Source organism: Pieris brassicae, chromosome 3 (genome assembly GCF_905147105.1).
Source record: "Pieris brassicae chromosome 3, ilPieBrab1.1, whole genome shotgun sequence".
Classification (NCBI taxonomy): domain Eukaryota; kingdom Metazoa; phylum Arthropoda; class Insecta; order Lepidoptera; family Pieridae; genus Pieris; species Pieris brassicae.
Window position 1 is genome coordinate 19,256,104 of NC_059667.1, and position 13,288 is coordinate 19,269,391.

General features: G+C 35.0%; 1 protein-coding gene across 1 annotated transcript; it reads left to right on the forward strand.

Annotated features, from left to right (window-relative positions):
* The first annotated feature begins 767 nt into the window (after nucleotides 1–767).
* On the forward strand, nucleotides 768–10,279 carry LOC123707812 (cytochrome P450 6j1-like). The gene is given in 6 exon segments (XM_045658160.1): nucleotides 768–772; nucleotides 6,314–6,383; nucleotides 7,373–7,570; nucleotides 7,734–7,790; nucleotides 9,566–9,776; nucleotides 10,266–10,279. Coding segments are annotated over 6 exon segments (555 nt in total).
* The last annotated feature ends 3,009 nt before the right edge of the window (nucleotides 10,280–13,288 follow it).

A 13,288-nucleotide genomic window follows, 5' to 3' on the forward strand; every position in this document is an offset into this window, starting at 1 on the left:
CCAGCTGCCCACTGAAGTATTTCCGAACCAATTCGACTTCGACTCAAGAAAAAAGAGCGTACCAATTGAGAGTGTCCATGGGCGACGGTATCACTTAACATCAGATGAGCCTTCTGCCCGTTAGCCACTGTTCTATAAAAAAAACATATCTAAAATTTAATAAGGTCACAAGAAACAACCCAATTAAGTTATTTGGCTTATTTCCTTTATAAAGGTCTTTGGGATATCAGGTTCAATTCTCGGTTGAACGAAAGTTATAATTTCATTGCAATTCTGTGGAGTTATTAGGTCCACTATAGGAGTTGTGGTTTCGGAGAACTTTCACTTTGCATTTTTAGGTTTTACTTTAAGGGGACCTTGGGCTAATATAGAATACCTAGATCTGATCTGAGGGATCTTTACAAATCCTTATACAGGCTAACAACTTTGCCTGATTTGATTGTTAATTTTTACTCTACATTTGGTTGCTAAACGATTTGTAAACTTCAACTTTCAAAATGAAATAGTTGAATTTTGATTTAATTTTTAAATAATTATTACACGGTGCGAGCAAAAGAGCGTAAGGGACTGTAATTACAATAGCGATACACAAATATATCCCAAAACTTCATTAATATCTTGTCTAAGATTTTCCAAGTCAAACACGACTTGATGGTGTTTGTTTGTTGAGTACAGTTAGTAAAATACAGAGTATTCCAGTTTTGTTGAGAATTTCATTTCAGAAATCATAATTGCATCCTGAAGACTGATAAAGGATATTTGTCAAAATGAAGTAAGCCCATATTTTAATAAATGTAACAAGTCATTCGATGTTGTATTTAAACACACAAACAGTTAGTTGACAATACACAAATACGAATGCCGTAAATAAGTACAGTCAATAGTGATTTATATAATACAAAACATACATGAAAACACATGAGAAATAGTGTACAATATAATATTTATACTATACTTGTGTTACTTATATATAAAGTATATCGTTACTAACCTGCACGGTGTACAACCGGTCAGTGTTCAGTCTTGAGACCCTCAAGAAAAAAGGCACTTATGTCCTGATATTGTTTATTATGATGTCTTGTAGTCTGTGTGTTAGTTCTGTGGTGTTGTGGTTCAATTAAGAAATGCTGAATCTCCGAGCACATCATTGGTTATGGTTGAAGTGTGAATGGCCTCCTGGTGAGAAAAAGCTTTAAATTATGATATTGTCGAGTCAAAGTGTTCTGGACATCGAGGCCCTAAAAAGGTACAGCGATTTTTTATTTTTATATTTGGGGCTAAGGTATTGACCTATTAAATAGATTTTGTAATTGTTTTGTCGATGCGGACTAAATCTGAAAATGTGTGATAGTAACGTGTGTACGAGTGTTTCCCATAAAATTTTGGCTCTTTATTCTTTTCACCAAAGAATATTAACTTGTCTTTTGTTAACATAGCTTTTACACATTAAGAAAACACTTTTTAAACGGATTGAAGCTATGTATTATTCTAGCTGTATTAAGCTAGTAAAATTATGTAAATAATTATAAGTTTATAATAATAATACATAGCTTCAATCCGTTCAGAAATGTTTTCTTAATATTAACTTTTTACGTTTCCTTGCTAAGCACCAATAAACGTATAAAACTAAATTATTGTTTTTTTGCAAATGTCAGCTAGCATCTATATCGGCACATAAGCGACATTTCCCATCTATAGAATTTTATTAAACACGCCAGCCTTAATGTCTAGATCATATATTGCAAATATTGAAGATATTTCTTGTTTTATAACCCACTTAAACGCAAGTTCTCCTGTGAAGTTAATTGCGCATATGGAGACCAAAACCCATTGGACACATAGCACGGCATTGGGAGAGGTCGCAGGCTTAAGCCAACAGTGTTTTCTATATTAAAAAGGAGAATAAGGATACTAAAGGATATATGACTGATAAGCTAATGGTTGTCTCAGTAGCAGACTGGCAAAGAACAAGGAGAAATGAAAAGAACTCTTCGCGTGCGGTTCTTATCGTTACCCAACATAGAAGCCGTACGTAGTCACTGAAGATGTGAATAAAAAATTGTATTTGTTTTTAATTTATTCTTGAACGATGCTACTCTGCCACGATATTTTCTCAAAAAATAACCAGTAGTTTAGAGATAGTTAAGGAACTTCGTTATTGAATATATATCTACTTTATCGTTCCCTTTTTTACCTTTGGAGTATCGCTATTAATACTCATCGTTCAATAATTTCATCCGTAATAGTGGTTATTAGTAAACATCGTTATTCATTTCTATGTAATATCTTATCATATAATGTTATCTTAAGTTAAACATTTATTTTTATATAGTTATTGGTAATCTTCAAGCTACGCATATATTGTAAAAGAAAAGAATATATATATATATATATATATATATATATATATATATATGTACAAAGCCAAAACAGATAGCATTGATAAACAAAATATACAACACAGAAAACTAATGTCAAATAAGTACATTAATAGATAAAAAATAACGATTTAACATTAATCAGACGACAACTTAATATTAAACAAAACTAAATTTTGTGTTGCTAAAACCCAAAATATTGCGCAGATAATTCGAGTTCGTACGAGGCACGAGGAATTGAGATTTTTTTATACAAATTATATTTTTTTATATTTATACAAAAAACAAATCAAAGTTACAACAACATAAATATCGAACTACTCAACAACTACATGCAATTTAAACTTATAAATTTTATTGAGTTTATTAATTTAAGTGAAATAAAACTTAGTCATACAAATTTCCACTAACTCAACAACTTCAATACTTCAAGAGCTATGTCGAAGTTTCTCAGAAATTAATGAGTTGTTGTTTAATAATTAATTATTTGAGTCTCGTTAAAAATTGCTCTAATTTAATAGGCGTGTTCGATTAAACGGTTCTGAAATTTAAACGTCGACCGTAATATTGCTTATATTCGTATAAGGATTAAGTTTACTTTGTTCTTTTGCACGAAAAAAAGTTTTAATTTTATTTATTAATCCAGTGGCGCTACAATCCTATGGGTCCTGACCTAAGATTGCATCCGTTTCTTTGATAATTTTTATTTTATAGTCGATTTCTGGTAGATGAACAAGACGACAAGAGTCGTTGAAACTTTGATTTGAAACCGTCGTCATGTTGCACGACGATACCTTTTACCGCACATGCGAGTGTTAGAGGTGAACATAGACAGTCCATTAGTGCACAGACGGGAATTGAACCTACGAAATCAGGGATGAGACTATGCCCGCACTGCAAAATAAATAGATTACATTATTTAGTCAATCAAATGTTAATTTATTTTATGAAACAACATAATCTAGTCTTAAGCAAAATAATGCTATTTTGGATTCCATTCTAAGGCCATAACCGAAACAGTACATTGTAAACTATTCGCTAAGTAGTAAACTAACGAACGAAAGCTTAACGCCGGGCCCTGCTCGCTAATCTCAAACACCGACGCGTAACTTCCAAACAAGTGTCGCTTGTAATCCAGTTCCTTATGAAATTCAATCAGATTCCTAATACTTTACAAACTCTCAAATACACCGGTTTGATGTCCTATGTGAACTTTATAGTATGTAGACCCGATCTCAATCGACCTGCGTTTAAGTACGATTTTATAATTGCATTTTCGTTTAAAAACATTGTTTACTAAATTGTTCGTTCAGAGTCTCTTTCTTCGCATTACTCAGAACCATGTTTAATGTTTCTGAGCGAGTACGTTTGACGTTCAAGCGCAGCAATGATACAAAGGTGACATCGGACTGTGTCACGCATTGATACTTTACATTAGTATGGTGTATTGGTCTTAATTAATTAATTGATGATAATATATTGAATTCATAATAAGCAGCACTGCGCTGCTGTCACAACTTTTGGGCCTTGCGGTATTCAAACATTCAAGTCTGTAGTGACGAAAATCAAAATTTAAAGAAATACTCCACGTCATAGGTATGTTTCTGCCTTAAATTTAAGTCATTAGCGTTACGCAGATTGTAATAAAATTCAAGGCGTTAATACTAAATACTCAATTAATACTTGATCCAAATTTGTTACTTTATAAAAATATAATATATATTAGGTCCTTACATATGAAATTGGCGTTTTGTATGGGAGGAACAAAAAGTCGAATATTTTTAAATATAATATATTTAATTAATCAAAGTATGAACCATTGTTTTCTATGCACTAACATTTTGTCATCTCATAGGTAGTTCATTGATCCCTTAACAAAAAAACAGTCGGACGGGAATCAATGAAATCTGTGAAGGCGATTTGGACTGCCCCATCAGAGTTAAATTTTTTCCCTAGCAAGAAGTGGTCCAAATTTCGAAAAAAAATAGTAATCTGTTGAAGCAAGGTCCGGGGAGTACGGATGATGTCTTAGACATTCCAATTGAAGCTCTTCTAATTTGGTAGCCTTCTGTTGTGCAGTGTGTGGTCTAGCGTTGTCGTGAAGTAGCAGTGGCATGGAGCGATTGACCAGCCTAACTTGTTTAGCCGCTAGCTTTTCCATCATGGTTTGCAATTGCTGACGATAGACATCATCCGTAATAGTCTGGCCAGATTTGAGAAAACAGCAATGAACAATACCGGCACTAGTCCACCAAACGCTTACAAGTAACTTTTTTGGGGTTAAGTTTCGCTTGGGGCATGATTTTGGCTGGCTGGCCAGGATCCAACCATTGCGCTGAGCGCTTCCGATTATCGTAAAGGATTCATTTTTCATCACAGGTAATGATTCGGTTAAAATACCTTCATTATTGTGCCGGTTCAGTAATGTAACGCAGCAGTCGACGCGCGTTATCGGTTTGCTTCAGTCAATTCCTGAGGTACCCACCTTTCAAGCTTTTTAATCTTCCCAATTTGCTTCAAGTGAATTAAAACAGTTTTATCACTAACACCGCAGCCTGCAGCAACTCGGACGTGGTTTGCGATGGATCCCCTTCCACAATAGCCTTCAATATTTCATTACCAACTTGGGTCTCAGGCCGTCCACGGGGCTTGTTCTGCAGGTCGAAATTTCCAAAACGAAAACGTTGGAACCAAAAACGAACTGTGTTTTCTTTTGCAACATGACCGCCATACACATCATTCACCCTTCAAGTCGTTTCCGCAGCACTAGTGCCACGGCGGAACTCGTACTCGTAAATAATGCGATACTTTAAGTTTTCCATTTTGTAAAATGAGAGATGCAAACATCGAAGTAAATAGCTGTACAAATTTGAATTTGAAATTCCTAACCAAAGAGGAGGTATTTGAGGTCAAAGTGGCCAGTACGACAAAACGCCAATTTCATATGTAAGGACCTAATATAATGAAGCTTCAGCATACGATTCTCATCCCTGAGGTCGTAGTATCAATCCCCGGCTGTGGACCAATGGACTTTCTTTCCGTGTGCGCATTTAACATTTGCTCGAACGGTGAAGGATAACATCTTGAGGAAACCGGCTTGCCTCAGAACCAAAAAGTCGATGGCATGCGTTGCGGAGAAGGTTGGTCACCTACTTGCCTGTTAGATTAAAAAATGATCATAAAACAAATACAGAAATCTGAAGCCCAGACCTAAAAAGGTTGTAGCGCCAGTGATTTTTTTAACGGTGCGAGTTTAGGTTAAGTTTATACGAAAGGAATGATGAAGACAATTGACGGAAAAAGTGGATAAGACAAACAAAGTGGACGGAGAAGGAAAAGTAGGCACAATAACGAGAGAGCAGGACCTGAATTTTAACAGAAGCAGAACCTGTGAAGAATGACGCGTTACTGACGCAAAAAATATTTTCGTCAAATTTCGTGTACTCGTGACTCCAGACTAAAGTGGCAATCATGGGAACGAGTGTCAACGATTTCTTAAGTATTGATTGTCTTTAAGTGTAAATAAATTTCTTTTTATAATAAAAATGACTGCGCAGTTATTTTTTATTATCACATGGCAATATTGATAAATCATATAAGCCACTAGTATTTACTTACAATCTAGTATTTAATGACAATCGCCTCTAATACTAATGACATTGCTCCAACAATGACTATGAAATTACTATTATTACAGATAGAAAGAGAGACAGAGAGAAATAGTCAAAATCCACATCAAATAAACCACTATAACGGTCTTGAACCAACTTTACATTAGCCCATTTCTTCTTTTCAGAACACTACGTCTAAAAACGTGAACACTACTTTCTCAAGGAGCTTTTAATATGATTTTAATGTTATTTATATGTGCATTGGTTGTGGGCTGCTGGTGGGCTGGTTTACACAAAATGGATAAGTCTGTAAGATTATTGTAGAAAACGTGGTGTTCCCTTTGTACCTCCCAAACCTATTATTGGTATGACATTCCTAAAAAAAGAAAACCAGGTTGGTTGATAAAAAAAATGTTTTATATGCCTATAATAATCTCGATCGATCAAGATCGATCCGCCATTTTTTTTAAACACTTTACTAAAGCTTTTTAATGTTCAATGTTAAAGATAGATATTAAACAAAATTCAAAATTTATCCACATCAAATACATGGAATGATAGCTATAATCTTATTTAAGGATAACTAACTTAAAGAGATTAAGTTAGTGAAATTGTAATCTCTGGGTGTAATCTGCAGAACCGATGCTGAAAACTCAATCCAAAGTAACGTTATAAGTAAGTATATTATACACTAAGAAGACTTTTTCGTTTTAGTCGGTTTTTCCAAGTAAGGTTTGGAGAAAAAAGGGTTGAACGTTTTTTACGAAAGCCACCTTAATGTAGAGAGATATATGATTGAGTACCTGACAAAGTTTTAGAGCTTGATGAATACCTACAAAAATATCAGGAACATCATTTGTCTAACTTTTATAATATAAAAAATTCTCTCCCCCGCCGCGTATATCTTTCGCGATGAACTCAAAACTTTAGGAACTGTTTAGGAAGATTATATTATAAGTATAAAAATATGTTCGACGTCGGCCGGAAAACGTTTGGTTTATTATTCCACAATAACAATGTAAACACATTTAATAATAATATAAATAAAACAAATGAGCTGTTCTTATTTCTCTACAAACCATTATAGGCAAAAGAGAAATTATTGGAACAAATAGGCATGTTTAAAATTAATAAATACAACGCGGCTTACAACGCAATACGCTGCCACCCACTGAAAATAATAGTATTAAGACGTTTAAACCTCGTAGACGATAAAAAGACGTATGTAAAACGGAGCTACATTTAACTTTCGACTGGTCATAAACAAGCGTCCAATAGCTGACATGCAGTGCGTTCTGTTTGACCACAGTCAAGCAAAACGTGCTGTCGTTTTATTGTTTCGTTTCTTACCTGGTTTTACTTTTTTTGAATCTTAATTTTCAGGCTATTTAGATGCGGAGAATATATGACACATGCAACAGTCCATACGTAAGGATTTATATATTCTAAAAGCCTGGTCTGGTCATCAATTCTCTAGAAATTCGCATTGTTTTCGTAAAGAATGCTAATAATTTATGAGACAGACTTGTGAGTTCTGGCTATACAAACCCAATTCAATCTTTGAACTTGATTACAGTCAATGTGAGTACGGAAGACAACTTTTTTATTTAATTTTTAACTCCCTGTAACCAACGTAAAATTTGACGCGTGTAATGTCTGCACCATGTCCCGTTATAACGAGGTAAATTCCAACTGAGAAGTTTTTGTTTTTATTTTAAGTTACCAATAGAAGTTTAAAATACAGGACCCAATATGGTCAAAAGTACGCCAACGTCTTACTGGAGTGGTTAGATCATCCATGGTAAAGTAAATGCAGTCACTGGCTAAGGCATCAGTATGGAGAAGAGTGATAAACTAAGTCAACTAGTTTATCACTCAAACTAACTAAGTCAAGTAAGGAATAAAAAGATGTGGTCTCAGTTGTCGACAGATCCTCAATGAGAGTTATATTAACTCACGTTTTTACGATAGTGGGTGCGGTCGCATCCTAAAACACGTCTAAATATCGTGGATTCACAATGAAAATAAAATAATATTTCTGTGATCCTTCTAATTATAAAATCTATAATACAAAAATTAACTATCTACTATAGGCACTGATAGAACTTTTGCTTAATATAACAATTTAAAATAATGTATTTAAAACATAGGATTTCCGGTTCGATCTATTAACATCAGTTTAGTTTTTGCTCTGTTTACTGCAAGGCCTATGTTCTACTTTCTAGCTCGAGTTTTTGGAACATATTGGAGTATGCCCATCCTGATGAAAGAACGGTTTTCGATGTATATAAATTGTGTATTAAAGCTACGAGGTGTTCAGGAACTCCCATCTCAAGTAGAACCCTCCATAGTTTATCCCATTGTACATAGTCATAGTCAAAGGCTTTTGTATAGTGTTATGTAGTATTGAGTTTCCTACTCTTTTCGATGATTTGGCGAATGTTAAGGATTTCTTCCAGCATTCCTTTGTCTTTAACAAAGCCTGCCTGCTCCTTAGGTAGCTTTTTGCTAAGGTAGTAATTAAGACATCAGTTAATAACATGGAGGAGGATCTTACTCGCATTAGATATTAATGCTGTGGTTCTGTAACTCCCACAGTCTTTAGAATGTGTCACTTGCAGCATTCCTGACATAAGTATCGTATCGCATTATATATCTCGGATCCCAATTCTCTAACGACGGCAGCTCTATCCCCGAGATAAAAAGGCGAATCGACATGGCTAAAGATGCTATGACACGTTTAGGCAACATCTGGAAGAAAAGAGGACTTGGTATCAAAACCAAATTAAGACTGGTACTAGTGTTCCCCATCTTCCTGTATGGAGTAGAAACGTGGACTATCTTCGCTCGAGAAAGGCTGAGCATCGATGCCTTTGAAATGTGGTGCTGGCGGCGAATGCTCAGAGTACCTTGGACTGCGAAGCGTACTAATCCTCCATCGATCCTGACCAAACTCCGCATACGGACCCGCCTGTCTACCATATGCCTACAGCAGATCGTATCTTATTTCAGCCATACAATGCGCAGAGGCGATGAAAATTTGGAGAAACTGATCGTGGTTGGTAACACAGAAGGGTAAAGATCACGTGGCCGTTCACCAACCAGATGGACCGATCAAGTGAAAGACTCAACGTCCTCAAAACTGTATACTGTCATGAGAGACAGAAACCGATGGAGAGATAGAGAGATAGTCCGCTCTAGATGCTTCTTTGCTGACCACGACGCTCAGACATGACCTGCCGATTAAAGAGAGAGAAAACATATAGGCATAGATGCTATTGCATTTTGTTAACAGGTATATCAAAAGAAAGTTTACATTTATTTAGCTTACTGCGTGAACGCATCAAATTCGAGGGGCGCGGGGATTATGTCAATCAGTAGCCCGGCTCTTGGGAATTCAATCGCTATGGAATGTTATAATGAATAAACATTTTTTTCATACACGACTTACTTTTTTTTAATCGATCAACTAAGTATGAACTTTGTTTTGAGACATCTTGTATTAAAAAAAAATATCACCATTTCCACAGGCGGAAGGAAAATAATTAGTATTAGGTTGCATCGACATTATTACAGGCACATTTTGACAAGATTGCATCGGAAGACTACAAAATAGACAAAAAGTTGACAATAGAAGTTGATACAATCTATGTCAATGCTATTGGCATGCACTTTGACCCTAAGTATTTCTCCGAACCAGAAAAGTTTAATCCTGATAGATTTTTACCGGAAAACGAGACAAATTGTACCTTGCATTTGTTTGGTAAGGGACCAAGAAATTGTATAGGTGAGTTCCATACAATGTTTATCTAGAATAGTTTTAATTTATGATTAATTCAAGATTGATATATGAATATTATGATAATTTCTTCATTCACTCACTCTTTTTTTTCTTTACAAGTTTACATTATATTGGCTAAAATATTTACTAAGCACAATATGTGCTACTAAGTACAGATGTACAATAACAAACAAAATATAACTAAATCATGAGTTGTTGTTGGTGTGTGATTATGTAAGGTAAACTAAACTAATGCGGGTAAATGAAATTAATTTAAAATAACTTTATGATTATGGATAACATATATTCTGTTTCATCGAAATCTAGGCTTTTCAGAAATTTCTAACACAACACACAAACACTTCAGTCTCAACAGGTCCTGTATTAATACCTCAAAATACACTTCATACTTATACCTGTGTATCTACGAATTTTAGGAAAACGGTTCATAATCTAGAATCTAGTTTCAGGTTTATTGTTGAATATGCTTACCAGATGAACTGGTGTGAGATAGGGACCTCTTTTTAGCACCAGAATGCGATTTGTTAGTCGAATTTGTGGCTAGTGATCTTAAAGATCAGCATCAATCTAAGAACAAATACCAGAGAAATGAAAAACCTAAAATATTTTATTTAAAATCCTCTAATGAAGGATTTTGCGCTATAGTCGTGAAATATTCCCACATTTATCGATTACTTGAATCGGAGATCTTACTAGAGTCAAAACAAGACAATCGATGTACCAATGATTGAAATTTAGCCTGTATAACGTTGGCTCTTTTGTTCACTATGTGAAAATCGAGTCAACTTTTTTAATAATAAGGATATCATTTTAAGCCTTTAATAAATATAGAATAACTTTATTCCAAGAGTTAAGATCGTTGGCCGTTGATGTATGGAGCTTATAACTAACAAAAAAATGAGGGTACAGGCGTTGCGACGTTAACAAAAACAAACTTGGCTTATCTATGAGTTCATAAATGACACGTATACCACAAAAAGTATAGTGCTCATATTGGCTTAAAGTGTGCGATTATTAACATTTGGTTATATATATATATATATATGTAAGTAATGTTGGCTTATATAACTCGAGCCACGGATAAATTATCCGACATATTGTACTTCAATAGAACCACCGAAAAAGAAGAATGGTTTTCACAGTCGCTAACATCGGAAAGCTAGGTGTCGCTCGACATGCGACCAGGGTCGACTAGTCGAACGATCGCAGCCGTTAAGAACTGAATGCTACCTTAAGAGACCTTTGACATCAATCTTTTGCAGTTTGCGTGACCCGCAAAAGGTATGGGTCTGTGGCATTACACATGATAATGTAACCATTTGTAAATAACTGTACTAGGCTATAGAGGGCTTCGTTAATGAAAAAAGGATTTGGATTAATTGTCACTATTACTCTACGCAATGTTTACTAATAGAAGATAGATTTATTCTGGATATAAATATAGTTTTAATTAGACATTAAACTAAGAAAATTCGAAACCACATGGAGTACTGTTCGCACTTCTGGGCCGGGCTCCCCAGTACCAGCTCCTTCCACCGTATTCAACGGTGAGTGGTTCGGAATGTCGACGACCAATCACTCACCGAGCGGCTTGATCCTCTGGCGTTGCGTAGAGATGTGGTGTCACTCTCCATCTTCTGCCGCATTTACCATGGAGAGTGTTCAGATGAGTTGTTCGGATTAATACCTGCAGCTGGCACGAGGAGGCAGAACACAAAATTCCACCCGTATCACCTTGACGTCCACCGATCCTCAACTGCGCATTTTTCTATACAGTTTTGTTGCGCACCACTACTATGTGAAACCAGCAGCCCACTGAAGTATTTCCGAACCCATTCGGCTTAGTTTGCTATAAGAAAAAACAACCAAATAAACATTTTATTTATCTAATATGTAAAGCTCTTGTATCTGTGATCAATGAAGGTAATAAGTCTTTGTAGTTGTAACGTTGAATACATAATAGTAGTTAACTGTAAAAGTACTTGAAGATTTATTAAGTTTGCAAGAGGCAACTTGGCTAAAATTGCAACAAGATACTTCGTCGTAGTTTCCATTAATAGCCAATTTTCTGAAGGACTTTTGGGAGTTTCAGCGGAATGTCTTCGTAGAACAATTATGGCACAAAGGTGTCGAAATAAAAAAAATATTATACAGTACCAGATAATTACACATACAAATAAATAAATAATTAATACCTAAAGACAAAAAACTAATTGAGTATTTTAATCGGAGTCATTTTTACAAGTCGAATTAGAAATTGTTATCTTTATTATGTCTACACACATGTACGTACAATATCAGAAAAATAGTGCCTGTTAGAACGCTACACGGCGAAGGAAATTTGTGGCACACGTGACTGAGGTCTGCGGCGTGGTGGTATGATGTACTCGGTCGATAAAAATATGATATACGATATATATATATTTTACGGTCTTGTAAAATTCTGTTTAAAAAAATTTGAATATTTACAACTGTACCTTCATTTTAAATTATTTATTCCTAAATAAGATTCGATATGCTCTGGTTAAATATATAAAAATTTAAGTTATTATTCTCTCGCCATTTATCTATATTTTCTAAGTTTGAGTTTTGTTTCAATGTTTGGTTACTCGTTTGTATATCTATGGTTTTTTTTATTTCTTCTTATAAAATAAAACATGCCGTTGGTTAGCTAGAAGAGATCGCTTGTTAGCGATTAAGCCTTTCCTGAACCTTGGATGTCAATATATAAGACATTTGTAATGTTTAACAGGCCAAAAATTACATGTTAACTGTCAAAAACGTTGAATTGTAACCAGCATAGTTTAACCCCACCATTATGAATAAAAATATAATAATTTTATTTTAGATATTTTTCACTTTAACACATTTATTTCTATCTCATTATTTTTAGGTGTCTCTACATAAAGGCCCCACTCTCTGCCATGCCATTTTATTGTAACATCTGGTACCTTACGTTCTTTTATCGGTCTTTGACTCACCTGTAGCTTTGTATGCAGCACTTTAGTGGGTGGCCCAACAAGTTTAGAAAAGCTTTCTTTAAATTACCATGCTCGATTTCTTATTACTTCCTCCTCCATAATTAATGTGTGTTAAAAAGACAAGCACTGTGGCGGGCAAAGAAGTACTATTTAATGTGGTTAACCATCATGAGCATTATAAGCAATTTGACTGTCTCAGCTTTAAGTAGCTACATACAACGACGCTGCCGGAGCCGTGTGATCGACAATTCGGTGCACAGGTAGCGAACGAGAGGAAATAGAATTACTGCTGTTATCCCCGCGCTGTGGTCGGGACGTGAACATTTGGGACATCTCCTATATAGCTGTCTTCTACTGGCAAAATTTTAGTAAACTAATTTTATACAACACCACGATGGTAAAAATGTTATTCCTTGAAAGGTTTCATTTTTACATCTTAAGAATGAAAAGTCGTAACTCCTAATTTAGGTCTTTGAAGACAAGTGAATATCCCGTAATCTTACAGTGAGCGATATG